Source organism: Egretta garzetta, unplaced genomic scaffold (genome assembly GCF_000687185.1).
Source record: "Egretta garzetta isolate BGI_Z169 unplaced genomic scaffold, ASM68718v1 scaffold118, whole genome shotgun sequence".
NCBI lineage: Eukaryota > Metazoa > Chordata > Aves > Pelecaniformes > Ardeidae > Egretta > Egretta garzetta.
Genome location: NW_009260484.1, coordinates 836490 through 859655, shown reverse-complemented (window position 1 = coordinate 859655; position 23166 = coordinate 836490). Strand labels below are relative to the sequence as shown.

Sequence of the window (23166 nt, the reverse complement as noted above, 5' to 3'; positions counted from 1 at the left end):
GGTTATACACAGCACAGATATAGCACAAAATAAACAAAGCTCTGACTTGTTTCAGGGACTGAAACATGCAAACATTTAAATGACTCTACCCTAATATAATGTTTTATTAAAAATGAAGTCCTGTTGTCAAATATATTAGCAGTGGGCCTTTTTTTCACCAATGGGGCTTATGAAGCGCATCTCAGTAGTGCCACATTGCTTAAATAGCTTGTAAATTCGAGCCCATTATTTGGATTTCTCAGGGGCAGGTTATGTATGTATCGCATTGTGAAATTACCTGAATTTTCAGGTTTTTGCTGCCAGCCACTGTCCAGTAATAGAGCACTTACCAAAATTGGGGTTTGAGTTAAGTAGAAAGCTTCTTCATTCTCTACTCCTGCAGCAGGGCTAGAGGAGGGTCATTGCTACAGTTTTGTTTAGTGTCCGTTCACTGTGCTCTTAAACCATCAGTGGGGTTTGTGCTAGGACAGTTGATAATCCATAACAGCAGCGCTATGAGTGGTGAAGTGAATGGAAGAATTAAGTGGCTACAAACATTTTAAACGTCATCTTAGTGCTCATCGGAGTAAAGCTGTGTGTTCTGGTGGTAAAAATGTTGGCAGCTGCCAGCAGGGTGGCCGAAAAGCTGGTCCGAGCCATTGCTTCAGGCAGATCAGAGTTCTCCAGTGGCAGCTATGTTTCGGAGAGAAGCCCCAGGTTAGTCAGAGCAGTTTAAAATTACATAGCTTTTGCATCTGGTTTTGCAACTCTACTCTAGCTGATGATTCATCATAGGTGGTAAAGACATTTTTGGTTCAGAAATCTTTTTTATAAAATCGAAATTAATTTGATTAATTCCCTTATAAGCAGGGAGACATAAGCCTGTGCTTAAAAGTGGTGTTCCAGGGCAGCCAAACAAAAGGGAAAAAAAGGGGGACTTACCTGACAGTAATACTCTGTGAACAAGCCACTTGAAAATGTTACTGCTTAAGCTATATGGGGATTTACTTTGAAAAGTCAACTTTTTAATAGAAAATAATAATGAATATGATCCAGGCAAAAGAGAAATACAGTGATCGTCAATGGGAATATAAGCAAAGTCTGAAAATCCTAGAAGTGTTTTAATTAAAATGAAAACAATTTAATGGTAAGCAGCATTTCAAAATAACTTACTGCCTTATGTAAGAATATATGGCATGGGGATAGTTTTAAAAAGAAGAGACTTGTGTGGGGTTTTGCATTTGTTCCTCTGTTTTGAAATATTTTTCACGGTTGAGGGACATGCTTAACTCTTATGCAATTACGCATAGCTCCCCCTCAAGCATCAATTTTCCAAAAAGTTCTTTTGTTAGTGTATTATATGCATAAATACAGCTGAGATTTCTATTAATATATCAGTAAAAGAGCTTATTATTGTATAAGTGATGATTGATTGTTCAAAACATAACGTATAACCTTCAAAGGGGAAAGATGTCCTGTAGAATATCTTACAGTTTGAAACCATTGACTTAGAAATTAAATTAATGTATTTGAGAGTAATGAATTCACATTTATGGCTCCAAAAACATTTTTTCTTATTCAGCATTTAGATCATAATGTTATATTTGTCATTCTGCTTTCAAACTAAGATCTTAGATCTATAAAATAATCTACTATTATACAGAGTAAAAGAAAAATCGGGGTTAGAGCAGAGGTGCAGGATCACCTCTGGGGAGATATAGACACACATATGTATAAAGGTATTCCTGTTAACAATTCACTTTGAGTTCAGTGAAATATCCACATGAAATGTCTTGGCATTTCTCAGTAGGTGAGGGTTGAGCCTCAAGGAGTGAAAGGTTTCAGCCCAGGCTCCACTGTCGATCTTCAGCAATGGACCTCCAATTTCAGCAAACTTTAAGAGTTTGCTAGCTCTGAGAGGCATCCTGCTCAGAGGCAGATGCTGGTCACAGCTTGCTGCAGTCCAGGAGAGCTCAAAGGGCCTCACTTAGGATTGCTATTTTCTACAACTACCTGAAAGGAGGCTGTAGTGACATGGGTATTGGTCTCTTCTCCCTGATAACGGGTGATAGGATGAGGGGAAATGGCCTCAGGTTGCACCAGGGCAGGTTTAGATTGGACATTAGGAAAAATTTTTTCAGTGAAAGAGTTGTCAAGCGCTGGAATGGGCTGCTCAGGGAAGTGGTTGTGTCCCTGTCCCTGGAGGTATTTAAAAGACAGGTAGACAAGGTGCTTCGGGACATGGTTTAGTGGTGGGATGGCAGGGGTAGGTTAATGGTTGGACTTGATGATCTTAAAGGTCTTTTCCAACCTAGACGATTCTATGATTCTATGATCATGTTTCTGGCAGTGGCAAGTAGTTGGGAAAAATTCTAGGCAAAGGGCAAGCATATGGTCAGAGCTTCTTACAAAGGAACCTGGAATTCTGGGGCTTCCTGAGCTGGAGACTTTGTATCTATTTAATTAATCATTGTGGATTTTTTTGTTTCATGATTTGTCTAACTGTCTTGAGAAGCCATTTGAAAATTTTGCTATCTGCATCTTTTGAAAAAATACCCTGTCTGGGTTTTGATCTTGCTATCTGATAATTTCATTTAGTAATTCATTTAATAATTGTTTCATAGCTTTGGTAATTCTTGTTAAGCTTCTTATTGCCTTTCCCATTTATATTATTTGATTCCTGTGATAAAGAGACTAAAAATATAGGAACGTCATGGACTTACATGGTGACGATTGTTTCTTGTTGTCTTTATTTCTTTGGCAATAGGTCTTGGATTTCTGTTTTTCTTTTTCGATCAGCAGTGGCTTCTCTGCTGGCTATTCGTCCCAACTTCCCCACCAGCTGTCCGCAACAAGCACCCATCTTTTCTGAGAGTTAATTTGGTGTCAGAGCTGTGAGCTTGTGCTTCTGTATGGAAACTGTTTTCAGCAATAGTTGAAAATTCGGCAATGTGACTGATATTAGGTTTTGGCAATTTTCTAGTCATTTGGTCAGTCTATTGAGAAGTCTTCTGATACTTCAATTTTGTGCAGTCTTTCTATTTTTCATCTATCACAACGCAGGGCTTTTGGAGGGGAATCCCCCAAAGGCTCTCTGTAGTGAACATGCACCTAATTTCTCTTCGCTCTGCAGGCTTCTTTTCGTGCTTCCTCATTACTAATAGATAAACTGCTTGGGTCTGTCTTGTTGACATGTTCTGGAGCAGAAGATGTTGTTGTATCTTGAGTTTTTATAAGTTTACATGTGTTGCAGATACGGCAGCAGGGTGATGCTTCATATTTTTGGGTGTGAAGCAGTTGAGCCCCAAATCATATGCCACCACTTGAACAGATTTCAGATTTAATTTTGTATGGTGTATCTATAATGGGAGAGTTGTATATACATCCAGCTGTATAACTTCGTACAGCTGTTACAGAGACAATGAAGAACAGTTGATGAAAGGAGGCTTTTTGGTGTCTAGGACAGAGGACATTCATAGGGCAATTAGCTAACTAATTGAATTTGATTGTGCAGATCTCTGAACTTCGCTGCTTTGTAACCTTGTAACCTCCTGTAAAAACAAGCTGTAGGTTATTACGCTGTGCGTGTGTATGTCTGTGTTCTTGCATCTCAAAACCTTTGAATCCACCAGCCAATTTCAAACACATTTTGAAAAGAAGTGGGTGCTTAAAAATAATTTATTGCCTGCAAGTTCCAAGAAAATAGGAATGCAGGTGGAGGAAAGAGCCCCTCTAATTTCCTAACTAAGGAAGGAGTAGCAGGATGAGCTCACACTTAATTTGACTGTGGAGAATATGCACAAGAAAAACCTCAGTGAAAAAACAATTTGCGTCTCAGAGTCACAAATCTGTAGAAAACTTGTCAGTTTTGGTGCTTATGGAACTCCATTTGCTAAAACTGCAAAATTTTTGACACTGTCACAATTGCATACAAAACTGTGTTTTATGCCAGCAATTTCTATAGCTTTGTAATAAGAGCTTATTTTTAAAAGTTGTGTTATCTGCTGTACATGTTTGTAAAAAATAAATATTATAATAATTTTTAAGTAATTTCAGGACATGATATTTAAAGCAAATGCATCTTTGTTCAATTTGTAGCCTTTCTGAACTACTTTGTTTTCTTTAGAGTACTTGAAAACTTCAGGAGGGCATGTGCTGACTTCATGCAATTCTTGCTTTTTAGCGGTTGCATGCTCTGGCACAGTCCCATGACAGAGAAGCCTTCAAGCTCTGATAAATTAAGACATTTTAAAAGTCTGTCAGACCTGATGAGATGTGCAAAAGTTCCAGAACCATTAGAAGTCAAGTATATAGTGCCATTTTGCCACCTCATCATAGGGAACCAACCCTATTGCATAGAATAAACTCAGTTTCCAGATCGTGCTGGCTGAGGTAGGGTAGCTACTGGCCGCAGGGCTGGAACCGTTAGTCCTGTGACTGCGCAGAACCCCTCTGATGTCATCTGTGCTGGTAGATCCAGGCACAGGAAAGAGCCAGCTGGAAGAAAGGGAGGGCTAGGCAATCCGTAATACTTGTTTCTCTGTTCTGGGGAGCTATGGCTTGTTCTGAACATGTTCTGAGGAAATCTGTATAAAGTATAATTTCTGAAATAATTTTTCCCAACTTCTTTTATATTAAATGAAGTTTTGCTCTTAGGTTCTTCTTTGTGCTCCAGGATGGCCAGCACTTGAAGAATTGTACCTTACTTCTAATAATATTACAATTTTGGAAAGGTAAGATGAGTAACATAAGGCAGTAGTTTGTGATTGACATACAGCAAAGTTATATAGCAGTTAAAGTTACAGTCCTGTAATGTTTGCATCACCACGACATAATTGTAAAATAAATGATGCAAACTTCACGTGATGTACTTCAAAACATTTATAAGTGTACACAATTTATTTGCATGCAGTTAAATACTTAGAAAGCTACTGTTTGTATTAACAAATAACTATGAACGTTCTGCGTTTGTGTTTGGTTTTTCCCAATGCGGCAGGCCCGATGAGAACGTCCTGCAGACCCTGAAGTTGTTAGACCTTTCAGACAACCAGTTGCTGGATGGAAATCAGCTGCATCTAATAGCACATCTTCCCAGGTAGCTGTTAAACAAATTTGCTGGAAATTCTTTGTCCTGAGTATTCATCTCCATAGTCTTTGTTAACTGAAATATGATAGTATTGATGTTTATGGAACCTTGAAATAGAGGCATCTTGCCCTCCTGAGGAGAGTAACTGAATTATTTAATTGAGCTATTTTAACATAATCTTGGTTTTGTTGTCTAGTAACACATTCTTAAGCTCTATGTTGTTAGGTTTTCATTATATACTTGTGAAACGAAAGCGATTTATCACATTACGAAGTTCTTTGTGTATTAGTATGCACGGGGTTTTATCCAAGATGACAGGACTGTAGAGTTTGTGTGGAGTGGCAAAGCTACGAAGTCGTTTCTTAGGAGTTTTCTGATGATGACAGTATGACGCGGGTTCATCAGGAGCTGTGTGGCCACCTGGGGGTTGTTTCAGCCTGCAGAAAGCCCTTGGGCAGTTTGTTGAAGATTGTCACTCCTGAGGCTGACTCACTAAAGACCATTGGTGACGGACACTTGCCATGAGCCCTCAGTGCCTGCTTATTTATTTGTCCTTTGTAAAGAAAGCAAAACAGAGGGGTTGGAGGGAGGTAAAAAAAGTGTGATGATAATTCTTCCCTGTCATCTGCTTTTGATGTTACTCATCTTGGAAGTTTCAGTGCTTTTTGGGGGATAGCTTAAAGATTTTGAAAGACACATGCTTCAAAATTTAAAAAAACCGAAAGAACACCACCAACACACACACACACACACACACACCCCAGCATAATTCCCATACTGCATTGGGTAAGTGCATTTGCACTTTCTTAATAGCAGCGTCTTTACAGTAGTTACAGGCTTGAGCTATGGTCCCTTGCTTTGGGGTTCCCATCCAGGGAAAGTAGGTGTGTATGTCTTCCTTAAGCACTTCAGTTACAGTGACCGGAGAATTGTGGGACTAATACAATGGTTTTGCTAATTTGCAGAATTATTATCTTATGCTGTACACCAGAATAGCAGCCATGATTTTAGATAGCCACAAGCTATTTAAAAAAAAAAAAAAAAAAATTTGGAAAATTACACCATTTCAATCCAGGAGCCATTTTGAAAGCTTGAAATTATTGCTCTTATTCCCCAAAAAATTTATTCCCTGAACACTGCTGAAGTCTGGGTACTGTCTGTGAAGCTGCTGTTCATTTGTCAGTGATGATGCATCATATTGAAAGTTCATTAGATCTTTGTTTAAAAAAAAAATTGAGGTAGTATTTCTTTGCAAAAAACTTCCTGTGCCATGTACAGTAATAATTGTATCTATTAAATTTCAGATTAGAACACCTAATACTTAGAAACAGTGGAATATCTTCTATGCACTTTCCTGATGCTGGATTTGGTATGTAAAAAAAGTAATTTATTTATAGCTTTATAATTCTGTTCATTTAAAGTTTTCACTGTTGTCTTGTAAATTTACTCTTTTTCCTAGGATGCAAGACTAAAATGTTTCCTTCACTAAAACGCCTTGCAATAAATGACAATAAAATATCACAGGTAGGTTAGATTGTGATAGTAAATTATGTAAATACATGTATCTTTGTTTAAAAGTAACTTGCATTCTTTTTTAAAATTTCTTTGGTTGTATGTGTAAGATCCTGAGGTAACTATTGAATACTTTGATCAACACAGAGGCATAATTTAAAACTTTAAAAACATTTCTTAACATCTCAGTTAGTTAAACATGTTTATGGTAGCTAGTCATATCCCTCTGCTACCTCAGAATTCCTCTTGCAGAATTCTAATGATCTAAAATGCTGAGTAGTTCCTCTTTTTTTACTTAATTAAATGTAATACAGTTTTTCCCTTTGCTAAATGAATAGGATGAAAGTACTTGGTTTCTGGTGAGCAAAAGAATTAGCTTCAGTCACGGTCACTGTACAGGAAAAGTCAATGATGTTACCATGTATTGTTCTGAAATGAAGTATGTTTCCTCAAATGACTGTTCCCTTCCATTTCAGTGGTCATCTATCAATGAGCTTGATAAACTGCCAAGTTTGCGGTCACTGCAGTGTCACAATAACCCCTTCATGGACACAGAGAAGAACCCAGAGACCCTGAGACAGCTGATTATTGCCAAGATAAGTCAATTGGAGGTTTTGAACAAGTCTGAGGTACGTGGTATTTCAACAAATTGCATGAGTCTGGGGAAAAACATTAAATCATTGCCTGAGGAATTGTTTTCAGTTTCTTTCAAGATTACTGTTTGTCTGGGTGCAGGAAAAGTGCTGACTGTTCCACCACCTAGTCAATGGGCCCTTGGTGGGGATGGGACAAGATGGAGGAAGGGTGGGTTTTGCAAGTGCCCGAGTCATGGTGAAGCTGCAGGACTGTTAACAAAAACTATACTCAGTCCAAAAAAAAAAAAAATCAGCATAGCTGAATCTGTTTCAGTCACAATAATAGAAGCATTTGCCTTCCGTAATAGGAAAATAGCATTATCTAAACCAAATCAAACTTTCAGCAAATGTTTATCATGAAAGAGAGCAGAAGCAGCATCTGTTCCATAGCTACAAAAAACATCCTTGCATCATCATTTACAGTAACATCCTTGCTTAGATATTCCTTTATGGATCAGTCACTATGGGGGGGGTAGGGGTTGTGAAGAGTCTTGGTGCCATTAAAACATACCAAACACCTAACTAAGAGCAAGGAGTCAGTGTCATTAATTAGATTTTCTTCTCTGGAAAGGTGTATAATTATATGATGTGCCATTCCTGTGTCAGTACAGATCCTTCCCACTGAAAGAAAAGGAGCAGAGCTTGATTATCGCAAAATATTTGGTAACGACTGGTTAGCAGCTGGTGGGAATTGGAATCCAGAGAAAAACAAACCAAGTGAAGAATTTCTTGCTGCCCATCCCAGATACCCGTCGCTTTGTCTTAGTAAGTACAAGTACAATAAAAAATAGCATTTCCTCACTTCTGGCGTGGTGGCACTGTTCCGGTCACTCTTGTTTCCGTTCCCTGTGATGCTTTTTCCATGGGCTTCTGCTGCCTTAGGAAAGCCCAGCCCCTTGGCAGGCCGGTGCGCCAATGGCTTTTGCTTCTGTGGGGCAGCCGCAGAGCACTGCGCCCCTCCAGGTGCCTGTCACCTGCCCCACTCAATCCCATGCGCCCGTGCACCCTCTGAAATGCTCCAGCGGTTGATCAAGGCTCACAGCTGCAGCACTGAGCCTTGCAGGAGCCTGCCCATTGCTCTATTCAGTATCCCAGCAGCTGAGGGAACTGAGGCCGCAGGCTTGTGCCTGATCCAGCACCACAGTGCCCTTGGGTAGGCTGCTGAGTTCCAGGCCTTGACAGGTTCCTGTCTCCATGTGCTTTTCTTCACACAGAATATGGTGCACCGGAAGAAGGAGAGCTGAAGGGACGACAGCCTTTGACTCTGAAAAATCAGCTTCTGAGTAAGAGGCCAGAAAATGGCCAAAATTTTTCCTTCTGCGCTTAAGCTATTTTATGAGCTTAGTGTTTCCCAGGTGTGTACGGAGAACAAAAGGCTCAAAAGCCTTGGAGACATCACAGCGCTTGTAATCCAGCTTGTAATTCTGCTTCTCTGAACTGTGTGTGTCAATGAGTTTGACTAGACACCTGCTTCTGTGTACTTGGTCTCATTTCCCCCTCAACCCAAGCAGAATAATTTTCTTAATTAAGACTTCAGGGAGAATAGAGGCAATCAATGCTCCATTCTGACAGTGTGAATGGCTTTTCTACAGAAGACACTTGAGATTTCAACCTCAATAGCTGCACTGTTTTCTGATTTTATTATTTTTTTTTTTTTCAATAGCTTCTTAACTTTAGGACAGTCAAGGAAAATAGGGATAGCTTTGGTATTTGGGGCTGTCTACGTATTTAAACTATGTCACATCCGAGACTTACAAATTCACATAGCTTTGTTTCCTAGTTGATAGAAGAACTGAACCTTTTTTACTCCATGGGCAAAATAGTATTTTAAGGCATTACAGCCTAATGCATTTAGGTGGGAGACTAAATAGCACAAGGAATCAAGTCGGCTAGACGTGCTAGAAACATTTTCTAAGGATGAGTGTTTTAATCTCTGTAAAAGAATTAGGTTAAAAACTTCCTTAAAATGTGTTTATATGGTGCTTTTGAGATACTGGAGTAAGCAGTTTCCATTCTACTGTAGGTTGTTTTAAAAAGTTAACTAGAAATCAAGTATTTTTAGATAAATAGTCCTTTTGACCAAAAAAACCCATGTTAAGTGTTAGGGAGTCACTTTTAAAGTATTTTCCCTAATTTACCACAGATGAATAAAATTACTTCTAATGTTTTAGAGAAAGACTAAATGCTATCTTAGCTGCTCAGATACAGGCTCTATCCTAATTTTTTTAGAAGATCAGGCTGAGCTAGGGGAAACAATTTGTAATAAAAACAGATCAGAAAGACTCTGTGCTCCTGAAAGAACAGGGCTTAACATTCATTGACTAATGCCTCACTGTTCTTCCTTAAGCTTTGACAATTAAATGTCCTGAGAAACCTGAACAGAAGCCAGTAGAGAAAAAGCTACCAGGTAAGAAGTCTTGGCTTGTGTTTAAGAAGTTGATTTGTAGCTCCTTTTTTAAAATAACTGTATTAAAGAATGGCAGCTGCCTCTGGCTTTGTCAGCTCCTGAAGATTTTCCCCTGAAGACTCCGGCATTTAAAAGAAATTACAAAGGTAGAAATTATTTGAAAAAGTCATCATTTTCCTGACCTCCATTCTTACTTTCAGTCCAGCTTGAAGATTGAAAGTTGATGCTTGTCTTATTGACCACTGCTGGTTTCATGATTCATCTGTCTGAGGCAATCAAAGGCTAGTTATTAACTGGTATGAAATCTGGTGGATGTGTTAACAAGATAACAAGAACATGAAGTTGTAAGAGCCAACTACGTAGTCTGCAATTCTCAATACTGAGATCTAGTATCTGATACATTGTTAGAAATCTAATTCTGACCAGTAACAAACTTGTCTTTTCAAGTTTTAGTGCCTGTAGTGCGACTAGAATGAAAAGACACGGTTCTAAACCAAACTGATGTTTTGGAAAGATGTGTCAGAATGGAGTCTGAGAGAAAAGACATACTCAAGCTTTATTCTAAAATAAAAATCACATTTATTATCACAAGTTGCATAAAATCAGATAGATACAGCTTTTACAAAAATGTTTGATAGAAAAATATTTGTCTAAATACAATGTGTGGTATTACAGGAATAACTCACTATTGCTGTGCCTTTAGATAAAGCTTCAAAAGAAGTGAAAGTTCAACCAAAATATTGAGTAGATCTATTGCAAACCCAGGTATCACCTCTGGAACAAACTACATTTACTCATTCAAATCCATTACAAAAAAATATCCCTTTGTGTAACTGACTTCATAATATAAACCACTCTACAACTCTGCTGGCGATTTTTTTGGGACTAATTAATGTAATACTCTTTCTAATGGCACTAGTTCCACAGTGACATTCATTTATTTGTGCCAGGAAAGCCAATTCCTGGTAATGAAAACCTCAAGGAACAGCTGCCAGATGCAAGTAGTCAGAACCTGACTAGTCTGTGTCCCAAAGGTCACTTAGTTTAGCAGGTAGTAAATACAAACTCAAAAAAAGGTAAATTATGAAGCCGTAAGACTTTAATTTGGCATATGGGATCAAAGCGCTTAAACAGTAGTAGCGTATCCTGTCCTATCCCCCAGAGATTAAACAGTCTTCAATTTGCTATTAGCAGTTATGGTTTCAGGTACAAAAGACATTATTGCAGTGTTAGAACTGAAGCAGCAATACAGCCTTTCACTGTTGCTGTAAGCAAGTATAGCTGACACACCAGTACTTTGCTACAGCTCAGTGGTAGCAGCATTTTTCTAATAACTTTTCTTTCTTTCTTTCCCCTTGCTAGAGTCTATGACTATTCAGAGGGTCAAAGGACTGCTGTATCGCCTACTTAAAATTCCTGGCTCAGAATTGAAACTGTCCTACGAAAGCTCTAAAGTGAGTTAAAAGTGGGTAATTCAACACTAAAATACTGCATGCTGCGAAAGGTCAATAGCATGTTCTAAAATACTACCTAATGAAATGGATTTTACTTAAGGAGGGCAGTCTTCATGCTGTAATTTAGTACGCAATTTCATTTCTGTAACATGGCAGATCCTGCCTGACTCAGCTTCCTGATCCATTATATTTGGTTTACATGAACAGATTTCAGTTTAAGTAAGTCTGACCAGGTTTTTTTCCTTTCTTATTCTAGCTGGAAGGCAAAGAAGTTGAACTGGACAATGACTTAAAGCCTTTGCAGTTTTACTCAATAGAAAATGGAGACTGTGTGTTAGTACGGTGGTAAGAAGGGACAAGCCAACACTGGGACTGCCCGCAGACAGTATGGACAGACTGTGACTGAACAGACCTATGGGAGAACGTGACCTTCATAGGTGGCACCAGAGGGCTGCACCGTAGTACTTCCAGCTCCTACACTTAATCATCAGTCTCCGTGAAAGCGTTTGCTTTTGGCCAAATTGTCTTACTTGAGAGATACCAAATAGTGCTTAAACGCTTCAATTAAATAAAACTCAAGGTAACTTTTGCCAAGATTTTATACTTCCTTCCCATTGCGTCAGTGAGAATTTGTTTTCCTGAACTATGTGATTTAATTGTAATCTCTTTGTTTATAATAGGACAAAATTAGTGCTGTGCTGAAAGAGGATACTTTCTTTTCTGTTTTTTTTTCACCTACCTTAAAGCAAACAAAAGCAGAATAGCAGTAACTGTAGAAGTATTACACAGCCTTAGACTAAGGTCAAAATCTGACAGACCTTTATTCTACCCTACAGTGTTAACATACCACAGTAAATAAGTCCTCGACATGCTGCAAGGCATTGCTATTTATTTTACATTCTTTAATGCGCTGTTCCTCAACCTTAATTTTACTTTTGCTCCTCTACCCTCAGATTCATATCTAATAACACACTGAGCTATCAGAAATCCCACCTAATCAGGCCAAGTTTGCAGTACTTCAAGATTTGGTATAAGCAAACTTTGATACTGTTTTTATCTAAAATGACAATGGTATAAACAAACTAAAGGTAAATCCTAACCCCTAGCTGTCCCAGCCCCTGCACAGATGCGAGCAACCCCTCGGACAGCACTGAACCTGCTGCAGCAAGACTTACCAGATGCCCTGGTGCTGAGCACAGCTCTCCCCTGGAGCCTGGTACAGCTCTATACTGAGTTACAGCAGTAGTACTTTAATTTACAAAAGACAGGCTAGTTGGCATTCGTATGTGCATTTACTAATTACAAGTAGGTCTCTGACTTCTATATAAAGGGAAATTTTGTCTTAAACATTTTGTTTTTTGTCAGATCAACATCTATACTGTAGAAAATTAATACTATCAGTCCACTTGTAATTATCAAAAGGGTTGTGCAAATATTGTTATACTTTAGTTGAATCCCAACATTAAAAGATACCTTAATATTCCCTATTGTTCCAAGAATTAATCCAAATGTACACTTTTCCATGAATGTTATACGCTACCCTGTTTTCCAAGGCAAGTCTGTCATCTTTCCTCACATCTACAAGGATCTCCACACATTTCCTTTAATCTCCAGAGCGCTCTCAGTTCCTGTGGAGAATACTGGGGGGAAGACAGCATGCCACTCTCGCATGTCTTTTCACACAACCAGAGACTATCCTGTTAAGAGAAAGAACCATTCCAATAGTTTTTCTTACAAATAATTTAGTCTTCAACAATCTTTACTTCCAAGAATCAGGTTTTCATTGTTCCTAGCAACAAACTCTGCACACAAAGGTCACCAGCCAGAGGTACATGTCCCTCTCTGACCAGATGGACCTACTCAGAGAACTTGGGGGTGGGGTTGGGGGCTACTGGTGGGGGTTGATTTGAGATTTTTTTGTGGGTTTTCTTTTAAATATATTTTAACGAGTGTTTTCTGGATTTTCATCCAGTGGCTGGTTTAATTTTTTATTTTTTTAAGAAAAAGCATTTCCTCTATTTTATGCTACTTGGAGCATAAGATCAGAGAATTTCTTCAGACTTACTTGATAGCGCTTGGGTCCCACAGCTGCCATCCAGATGCCCATACTCACATCTTCACCCTGAGACAACAAATCAAAATAAAACCAGATATTAGCACCAGGAAACATGAAGCACGACTTTGTGAACTAGAGTAAGTTCCGTCATGTCCCAGCAGTAAAATACGGTAACTACAAAAACCTGTATCTGACTATTTTAGAGGTGTTAAATGAATCCTCCCAGCATTCCCATGATAATACAGTGTTCTCAAAAGACAACAGTACAAAAAGCAAGGTTATAGCTCCAGAGGTTCTTAGTCCAAAACAGTTGTGCTTTGACCTAGAACAGACACTAAGCATAGTGACCAAAAGCACTGCAAAAAGCCAGCATCACCCAGGGGAACCCAACACTAGCACTTCAGCAGTGTTCTTTCCAACTCATCCAGTATGCATGCTGCTCCCCAGGCCAGTTCAAGATAGCAAAGCCGAACCAACACTTTACTACCTGGTACGTCTTTAATCTTTCAGAATTGCTTGCCAGCCACTGAACAATGTCTTTGGAGATGACGTAGCCAGACCCACAAGCAAAGGCTGGATACGCAGGACTCGGGTACTCCAGCTCTTGCCATTTCCCAGTTCGATCAACTGCCCAATTTAGTCTGAAACTGAAGACCATGTTAGAGGTGAGATACAAAGCCCTCTGAAACCTATGAACACTGTTAACAACTGAAGTAACATATAATAAGCAATATTAAGAGGAAGAAGTAGAAGGTGATCCCAATTATAGTTCCTAGCCTTATTTCTCTAGGGTGCACATCTAATCCAACACAACAGTTTAAGGTGTAACTGGTCTCAGTCTTGGGTAATAAGAGAAAGGTCTCAGAACAGAAACAAACACAACATTGACGGTCAGGTCTTCAGCACGTCTTGATCCAGGTAAAAGCGCAAGCGTCCTTAATTGTGTTCCAACCCCCTTTTTTTAGTCAATGCAACACAAAGTTGGTTCCTCCGGCAGGCATGCAGTTACAGGGGCACTACAAAACCCATTTTGCTGATAAAACTAGTGGCTGCTTAAAAAACAGGAAGCAAGGCAAAGTACTGGGGTTTTTATATACCTTCTCTAAGGTGTTTTCCAAATGAATCTCAAAGCAGTGGATGTTCAACAAAAGCTGCCACCGTTGAATTACAAAAAAACCTTCCTGGCAGTCGTCTTCTCTGGGGAAGATTGTACTTTCTACTAGAGGCCTGCAGAAAGCCAGCAGTGCTGTCTGCACCATCTGTGCACGGACTCCCATCCCCAGCCATGTGGCACGGCTAGCTTTAACCTGCTAAGGTGCTGTGTCAGGCAGTGAGGAACGCCCTGCTTTTCCTGTTCAGAAACAGGCTGGTGTTACACTCACCTTACAAGCACTTGATGCACTCACAGCTAAGTGGCATAACCGTGTAAGTGCAGCGGGTCCTCCCCCTTTCTGCAAACAGGTTCAAGTGTTGCTGAATTTGGTCACAAGCACAAGTGGCTAAAAGCTTTAGTGAGCTACTAAGAATTGTCACCTCAGACAACAGCCCCAAAAGGGAGGAATTAACAGTTCGGTTGCAGATCTGTTATCAGACTCAACACATTCACTGCTGAAGCTGACATGTTAAAGCACCAAGCAGATAAAAGTCGCATCTGATGATAACCTGAATTCACTTTAGACTCAGCATCTTCCACTCTAGCAAGTCACAGCAACCCCCTCCAAACTGAGAGGCACCTGCTTTGCTAATCATTTAGCGCATTCATACTAGACTCAGCCTCCCTCAGAAATAGATTGGTACATTCTACCCACCATCATAAATTTGGTCATTTGCAGACATGATCAGTGATCCATCAAAGACTTCTTTCTCATGCCTGAGGGTGACTAATTGTTTGACTGCAGTTTTAAAAGAACAGAATAGCAGTAACTTAAGATAAGTATGTTGTCTCCAAGATGAGCCAAAGTTCTGAACTAGGATATTGGAACCATTTGGTTTTCCAGCTTGCAGTCCTGAAATGCTCTAGATGTGCCAGATAAGCTTTTTAAGTGGTGATTTAAAATTAATGAACAAACTCACCACACAATATGAAGTGGGAGACAGAAAAGGCCTATTAACTGCCAGCATACCAAGTACTGCTCAATCCAAAGCATTCCCTTCCCAGTTTCACTGACATCTCATCCTTCGTTTCTGCCAGAGTAAGCTGATAGTTTCAAAATTCACAAGAACACTGATAAGTTTCTCTAAGAATACAGGAATTAATTAAGTATCAACAGATTATAAGGAACACTGGACAACAAACAAGAAACTTGAGAGTTTCTTCAGAGAGCTTAATAAGGTGTAGATGAAGTTTGAGTTCTCCGACATGTGCTCTGAGGAGCAGAAGGGAGGGAGACCATCAATAAAGTCACATCCAAAGGCCAGATATATTAACCTGCTGCTCAGGAGGTTAAGATCACTACACACCAGAACCAGCTCTCAGAGAAGCCTAACAGCATTTCATTTGCACTTTCACCAATGCTCAAGCGTAAATATACAAGATGTCACAGAGTTGAAAGGTAGGAGAGCTTGGAAGGATTCCCCAAAACCACTCAGAAGAGTCTTCTGCACTCAGTGGTTACCCACAAAGCTGAACATGTAAGCAGAAAACTAGCCAAGGAGCAGACGGCAGCAAAATGGGTAGCAATGGCTGTCATTCACAGACTTCAAAATGAAGTGCAGATTATAAAGGCAATTCTGTTTCTCCTGATTACCGCATTACCTTAAGCCCACAAGAAAAATCAACAGTGGTTTCAAAAAAAAGTAACATTTGCAATTCTAGTATGTACTTGCATTTCAACTTTACTGTACTGCTGGAATACTTTTATTTAAGTACCACAACAAAGACATATACAACACACTTTAAAACTAGGTAAGGTATTCAGCAAGTTCAACTCATTGTACACTCTGGAAAGCTAGCATAAAATAGCGATTTCTGTATTTTGAGATTCAAAGTTCTACATATACAGAAGTCCCGCTTCCATAAAGGGGAAAAGGGGAACCCACATGAAAACAGACTTGAAGCAGTAAACCGTTCACTAAAGATGTGGTATGTCTTAAAGGCAAGTTAAAAAAAAAAAAAACAACTCACTTTCCCCACCAAATGTTTGGCCTGTCCAATTTTTTCTGCATCATCCTGTTAAAAACAGCCTCCAAATCAATGTAACAGTCATCGTCTGTCTTCAGCAACAAATCAAAACTCGTTGATTCAACTGTCCTGTAGCCAAAAAGAAAAGTGATGAGATGCTGAGCTGCAGCCCACAAACTACAGTTACACAACAGAACACTCCGCAAGGGTTTTTTGGGAAGCAGCAGGGGGTGGAAGAAGGAAGGAATGGTTTTCCTACCCTTGACTTTCAAATGTTTTCCCTACTGACCAAGGCTGACTGCTTGTCCTACAGAAAGGAGGTGCAGCTGCATCCTATGATGATTTTACAACATGGATTTGTGTATGACCTGAAGAAAACAAACTTGATACTTTGTTCTCCAGGACAGATGGTGGATTTACTAATGAAATCCATCTTAAACAGAATTGACCTCAGAAGGATATGAAACCCTTCTGATGATGGCAGCACAGCTGTTAAAAGCTAGCGGCTACATGTCAGTAGCCTACTCTTCAGGATGAGACAGTCAGTTCAAGGGCAATACAGCTGCAGAAGGTTGTAAGCAACATCCATGGAAACAACTCAGTACTTACTCTTCCTCAGTAAAGCACCCTTCAAATATGAAAAAAGTACTCTTTATCTGTCTGAAATAGTTGAATATCTGTCACTTGTAAAAAAAACCAAAAAAACCAAAGAAACTTAAGATTTTAGAGATTATTCCTTTGTTGATTAACAAACATTGTTTTTCAGGGTAATTTCTTTTAACAAGAAAGGAATTTTCCCTAAGCCTTTTATTATTAAATTTTGAAAAATTTGCTAACCTGTAAGAAATGATTGCAAAGATCTAAGTCTTGACATTTAAACTCCCTTTTTAGAAATGAAAGCATTGTTCAGTTTTTCAGTTACGTTCACAACCATGAAATTTGTTAAATAAGTGCATAATCTTGCAAGCAACTAAAACTCTCAGCTCTATTTCTTACTCCACAGCAACATCAGTTAATTGAAACAGTTGTCTCAGTAATGGAAAGAATTGTAAATTAGAGGTAGCAACTTATTAGATTCACCACAGACAATGTGATACACTGAAAATTCTTCCTCTCAACCTTCTGTCCCCTCTGTACACAAACTTCCTATCCTTCCCCTCTACTCAGCACTGGTGAGGCCACATCTGGAATACAGTGAGCAGTCTTAGGCTCCTCAGCATAAGAGAGACACAGACATACTCCATGGGGTGAGTCCAGCAAAGGGCCACCAAGATGATTAAGGGACCAGAGCATCTCTCCTGTGAGGAAAGGCTGAGAGAGTTGGGACTGTTGAGCCTGGAGTGGAGAGCTCATCAATGTATATAAATACCTGAAGGTGTTAAAGAATAGCTAAAAAATTTAACAGTTTTTATACCAGATGTACTTTTTAAATAATAACGGGAACATTTAATCAGAAGAGTGTATTGTTGGCACTCTTGGAACAAGGACATCCTGGAATAAGCAGGCCTGAAGAGGACACCTAATCAAGATGTTCTGAAAACATCCGAAAATTGGCAAGAAAGCCCAAGATCCATGTATCCTCAGCTGAAATACCCTCATAATACTAAGAATCATGCCCCCAGGTCAAAGGACCCTTGCCCAGGTCAAGACCCTTCCTTACAGAGTACGTATCATATAAAGAAAGGACACTGTAGTGATTAGGCGTGACTGCAAACTAACTAACTGATGACCAGTGCTCTGAGCGTATAAAAAGCTGCTGTGTGGTCACCAAGGCATGTAAAGCAAGCTCTGTGGAGCTACCACCTAGCACCCATCTCTGCAGAAATGAAATAAATAATCAACGTCTCTCCTGAATGTGTGAGAATTGACTCATTGCACACTGGGCCACGAATCCTCTTTTCGGACAACAAAGGGAGGGTGTAAAGAGACGGAGCCAGGCTCTTTTCAGTGGTGCCCAGTGACAGGACAAGAGTCAACGGCCACAAACTGAAACACTAAGTTTACAAGCTGCCCAAAAGCCATCCTTTAGAAGACTAAAGCTGCAAGTTTTCAATCAGAAACAAATTAAAAGAAATTACAAGGAGACAAACATTTTCACACCTGGACTCTTAAGAGCAGAGGCCTGTCTTGCCAGTTCCTGCTTATTTGAGGCACCAAGGGTCAGTATTCAAGAAATACAGATCCTGTTATTTTATTCACTAGATAAACTACTTGCCCCCAAAATTGAGAGAAAGAAATTCAGCTTAATGAAGTAAATCACAGAAGGTATGTATTTCGTGGAACCTGTCAGATAACGTAACATGCTGGATCATCTTGCAACATTCCTAAGATAAAATGCTTTCTTTTGAACTTACCATCGGTAGAAGTTCAGTAGTTTAGCTGGAACATTTCTGTAAGTGTCAATAACATCTACAAAAACAATATCGTCATAGGTACTGCTTTCTTCCTTCAATAAAGCATCTTCTTTTTCAAGATTTTTTATGTGACTTGTAAACCTTTCTGGGCGGGTATGGAGGCTCTTTAAAAGAGCATCACCTTCTGAAAGAAGCAGCACCCATCATTAAACAAAGATGCACACCTACATACTATTTCACTTGGATCATACACAACATACTGACAAAATTAATCTGGAGAAGTGTTCAACTCAATGGGGTTATGAAAATCCTACAATTAATTTAAAAATTATTATGAAATGTTAGAAGTTGCATAACAACAAATACACGTTTGCAAAGGGTCTCATACAGATTACACAAAGTTTAAAGTAAAAGTTAAAGTATTCTCTTCCTTTTCAGTAATAAAAGTATTCAATTTTTTAAGGTTCTTTGTATTAAAAGAGCTGTCCGGGACTTCACTATTACTTTCAACAGTACAGTAAAAAGGCTACTGTTATATATGCTTAGGAGTAATTGCTATATCTAGCATTAAAAAATAAACCCCAAAACAAAAAAAAAAATCCTATGCTAAATATAATCAAACTGGCATTGCTTTGATGTAGCGTAGGTAATCCCTGCTGGATTTCATCACATAACTGTAGATAAAAGCTAAAAAGATGTTGGAAGAATACTGAACTCCTTGGTAAGGAGATTGCTTGTGGTACTGAAGAACTTTTTGACAAATGGGATGGAAGGGCTTTAGCACACCTCAAGTTTAGGCTCCTATACAGACGACAACAGGACTGCCGAATTTATATCTGCCAGGGCTAACTACAAAAAACACAGGAATAATGCTCTGAAAGTCACTGCTTATGTTGACTATGATGGACTGATAAAAATACATCAACTCTAGTGCTACATGGCCAAAATCTTAGACATTAGAAAGGACTCCTATAGGGTTTGTGAACATTCTGCTGAAACAGGTGTAAGCCAGCAAAGACAGAGGTAGAAAATGTTAGGCAGTCACTGTTTCTCACTAGTTATTATTAAACATTATGACACAGTACTTCTCATTCTAAAAGTAGCAAGACTGGAAAAAATAAAAATTATCAAGGAAAGATTTCTTGAGGACCACACTGCACAACATTTTTTAACTTGGGTTTGGATAACAAAAAACAAGGGCAGAGAAGAGAGTCTAGATAAAAACGGTATTTCTGTTAATAAAAAGACAAAGGGATGCAAGTCAATTCGGCTGACAAAGAGCAAGCAAAGAAACTGTATCAGGACATTGACATTAGGCATAAAAAAACAGAAAGAAATTAATTGTTTCTACTAAAGGAAAACTTAAGTTGATCAAGTTCATAGAGATAGCATGAATTTTACCTCTGAAATATAACTTTAAAGTTCCTGTTTTATCATAACAGCAAATGTGATGCTATGTTTTGCAGACTTACCTTGAATAGTGTAGATAAAACCACCTGCTATTCCCTCCACGCCTTCTGTGAGTTCATGTGGCAGTGACCCTTCCCCTGCCTGCTAGAGACAGATTAACGGAAAGAAATAAATTAGTTCGTCTCTCATGACTGATGTGCTTCCCCCTGTGATTTTAAGGTGTGAAGTTCTCCAGCAACTGAGAATGAAATTAATTTAAAGCTGTTCTGGTTTAGGTACCTGCATAATGAAAGACTAAGACCAAGATATTTAGCTGTAACGTTTTGTGGCATTTTTTGAAGTCTCACCTAGAACTAGTGGTATCACTGAAACTCTTATAAAACTTGTTTGAAGTTGAGAGCAAAATGTAAAGTTATTCTGGCTAGATTACAATAGCACAGCATGTTTAAGCAAGCAACGTTCTGACAGGAAGAGAGAAACACTGCCAAAAAGCAAAAAACAGGCTTAATCCCATCAACTGGGATTTTAGCACAGGATATTTGAGCCACGTTTTGCCATCTCCGATATACTGATGCTGCTTCACACCTGACAAAGACAATAGGTGAACTTTACTCCCTTCAAAATAAAAAGAAAATGCCACTTAGTAGCATCATTTTCTGCATGCCCTTGTCCTTTTCCCAGGCAAAGCAAACTTCCCCTCTGAGATAACAGCAGAAACACAACTGAATTAACTATTTGCTATGAAATACATAAAAACAAAATGCTAAATACCCAAGACTTATAGGAAAAATAGAAACATGGTGGAAGGGAAGGTGAGGTGACTCACTGTAATGACTCTGAAAACACCCCCTCCATCATTCACCATCACTTTATGAAGGTTTCTTGAAACAAGGCCCTGAAGATCCTGGCTTTCCCACACAATGGTACCTTCAAAACTCTGGTAAGAGAGCAAAACATTGTTATGCAGGTATTAAAGACTTCAAAGGATGAAAATCAAACAGCTTGGAGGGTTTTTTTGTGTTAAAATAGTCAACTTCATGCAACATATAGCTTGAACGCACAACACTGATGTTTTACTTCCACTTCAATAAAAATAAGTTACACATAAAAGAAATATAGCTGTGAAACTCAGTAACACGTAATCGTGCTTTTAAGACTAACCATGAATGTCTATATTAGGAACATTAAACTTTTAACAGAAGTCTAATATAAAAGGCCTTGGCTTTCTAACATCATTAAGATGGCATTTAAAGGTGACCTGAAGTGAGTTTTTAAAAAGCAACTATAAAATCTTGCGTTACAAAGAGAATATGTTAAAACAGATTTGGAAATAAGCGCTGCTTTTTAGTTATCTGCTAAAACCAGAGATCAGAGACTCGATCCTGACATCAGCAAAACTCAAAGGAAGCCACAGCCACCTTTATCCTGACAAAGCTGTCACAAGCTACTGTAGGAGAGTCACCTCACGCCTTGGCTGGCAGGGAAAGGAAGCGAAAGACAAGTGAGTATCTTCAAAATGTTCTGGTTTTAAACTGTCAACTTAAGTTATGTCACTCCATGGTTTATATACGTGTGTGTGTGTGTGTGTGTGTAAATTGTTGCATTCAAAAGCATTTCATCTCAACTTGAAACTAATCGACCCAACAGTCCCACTATTACCCATTTTACACAAGACTTTCCTGAAGACCCCTGAGAGCATGCAAAGGGACAAGTGGTATGTTATACAGGTGAGAGTGCTGATAGTATATTTTTTTTAATTTTTTTAAAGCAATTTCACCCTTATGACAAGGTAGTGTAGAGTAGTTGTAGGGTTATTACACTCCTGACTGCTAGATGAGCACATTCCATTTTGCTTCTCCCAGTTTCATAGGAAAAACACTGGTAGCTAGTGTGGACCTTGGAACAGAAAAACAACTTGTTTCGACCATTTATGGATGCATCCCTGTTGCTGTAGAAAGTCCGTTTTATGTATACTAACCTCTCAGCTCTTCCCCACTCCAGCTTCCTTGTACTCCAGACACCTTCTCCAGAAACTCTCCAGCTACTGACACACCATTAAGTATAGCTCAGAGTTCAGCTCAATTCTGTGCTTTCCTTTAGAAGTAGGTCTTAAAATCTGCAGCAGTCTCGGTATTTAATGAGAGCTGTGTATTTCAGAAGTCTCCCATCTATTATTTATAATACCAGCTTTATAATCTAACAACAGAACTAGTCAGTGTTTATTCAAGCCTGACTTGCATGCTCAATACCTTCCCCTTGTTTGTTTAATTACCTGTCAGTTATCAAAACAAACGGACCACTACTAAGACTTTTTTTAGTGGCAGGGCCCCTGAACACCCTGCACAGTAAAACCCACATGCTCAATTTCTCTATTTGCAGTGGCTGTCACCTCCCATTCCAATGGTTTTTTTGCTGTGTGCAAAAACTCTCACTTCTGTTTCTTCTTTACAGATACAACCTTTGTTAAGTTGTTTAGTGAGCCTGAGAGTCCTTTCACTCCTCAGGAACCAGAAACAAAACAAAATTCTCACCACTATTACTGATACTGACTTCAAACACGTACCAAGAGTCTTATATTACTGACTATTATCAGTTATTACAATATCAGTTATTACCAGTGAACCTCAGTGCAAGCTGTTCTAAAGCTGCAAACTATCATTATTTTCCAGGGTGAGAGACTTCTAAGCAAATTTTCTAATGACTTTAGCCTTCAGCTACTCTTACCTTAAGCCACTTAATGAAAGCTAAGGCCTGAAAATGCTTAAAGCAAATCATCAGTGGCACACCTGAGACTACATCATCTGTTTTTCTCCATTTAAATTCCAGCCGTGGTGCTGCCAGAGCACAGTGGCATTTACAGTGAATACCAAACAGGTGTACTGCATAATGCAGCCCTGCCAAGCTCCTTTCCTAATGTTAAATAGCACCGGGCTTTTTGTTTCTCCAATTACTCTCCATTAGTAACACAGAGTATGCATAGTACAGAGTCCCATCTTCATGCAAGCAGCCAGTGACTTTTTGACAAAATAAGCATATTGCTAAGACTTGGCTGTAGAAGCCCCTGTGTGAGTTTTAGTTATCTGCTAGTGGTTCTGCTCTTCTGCGCATTCACTCGTTCCAAAGCTGAATGATTGATTCTGTCTTTGACAATC

General features: G+C 39.0%; 2 protein-coding genes across 5 annotated transcripts in view; one reads left to right on the top strand and one right to left on the bottom strand.

Annotated features, from left to right (window-relative positions):
- The window catches only part of TBCE (tubulin folding cofactor E), a 28136-nt gene extending 16694 nt beyond the window's left edge, over positions 1-11442 (top strand). For 2 of the 4 annotated variants that reach the window (XM_035899662.1, XM_009644133.2), the window contains 10 exons: positions 4636-4712; positions 4976-5074; positions 6370-6434; positions 6525-6589; positions 7054-7206; positions 7824-7977; positions 8427-8495; positions 9560-9619; positions 10982-11073; positions 11330-11442. In XM_035899662.1, the coding sequence (XP_035755555.1) occupies positions 4636-4712; positions 4976-5074; positions 6370-6434; positions 6525-6589; positions 7054-7206; positions 7824-7977; positions 8427-8495; positions 9560-9619; positions 10982-11073; positions 11330-11422 (927 nt within the window). In that variant the 3' untranslated portion in view covers positions 11423-11442. Of the gene's footprint in view, positions 1-4635; positions 4713-4975; positions 5075-6369; positions 6435-6524; positions 6590-7053; positions 7207-7823; positions 7978-8426; positions 8496-9559; positions 11074-11329 lie in introns of those variants that run through there. The other 2 variants (XR_004842679.1, XM_035899661.1) reach the window with 2 other exon arrangements.
- Positions 11443-12615: 1173 nt separating this feature from the next.
- The window catches only part of B3GALNT2 (beta-1,3-N-acetylgalactosaminyltransferase 2), a 25762-nt gene continuing 15211 nt past the window's right edge, over positions 12616-23166 (bottom strand). Inside the window, exons 7-13 of the mRNA XM_035899685.1 lie at positions 20841-20951; positions 20077-20155; positions 18605-18788; positions 16254-16379; positions 13617-13776; positions 13139-13195; positions 12616-12770 (exon numbers count right to left, since the gene is read on the bottom strand). Coding sequence (XP_035755578.1) covers positions 12636-12770; positions 13139-13195; positions 13617-13776; positions 16254-16379; positions 18605-18788; positions 20077-20155; positions 20841-20951 — 852 coding nt within the window. The 3' untranslated portion in view covers positions 12616-12635. The remainder of the gene's footprint in view (positions 12771-13138; positions 13196-13616; positions 13777-16253; positions 16380-18604; positions 18789-20076; positions 20156-20840; positions 20952-23166) is intronic.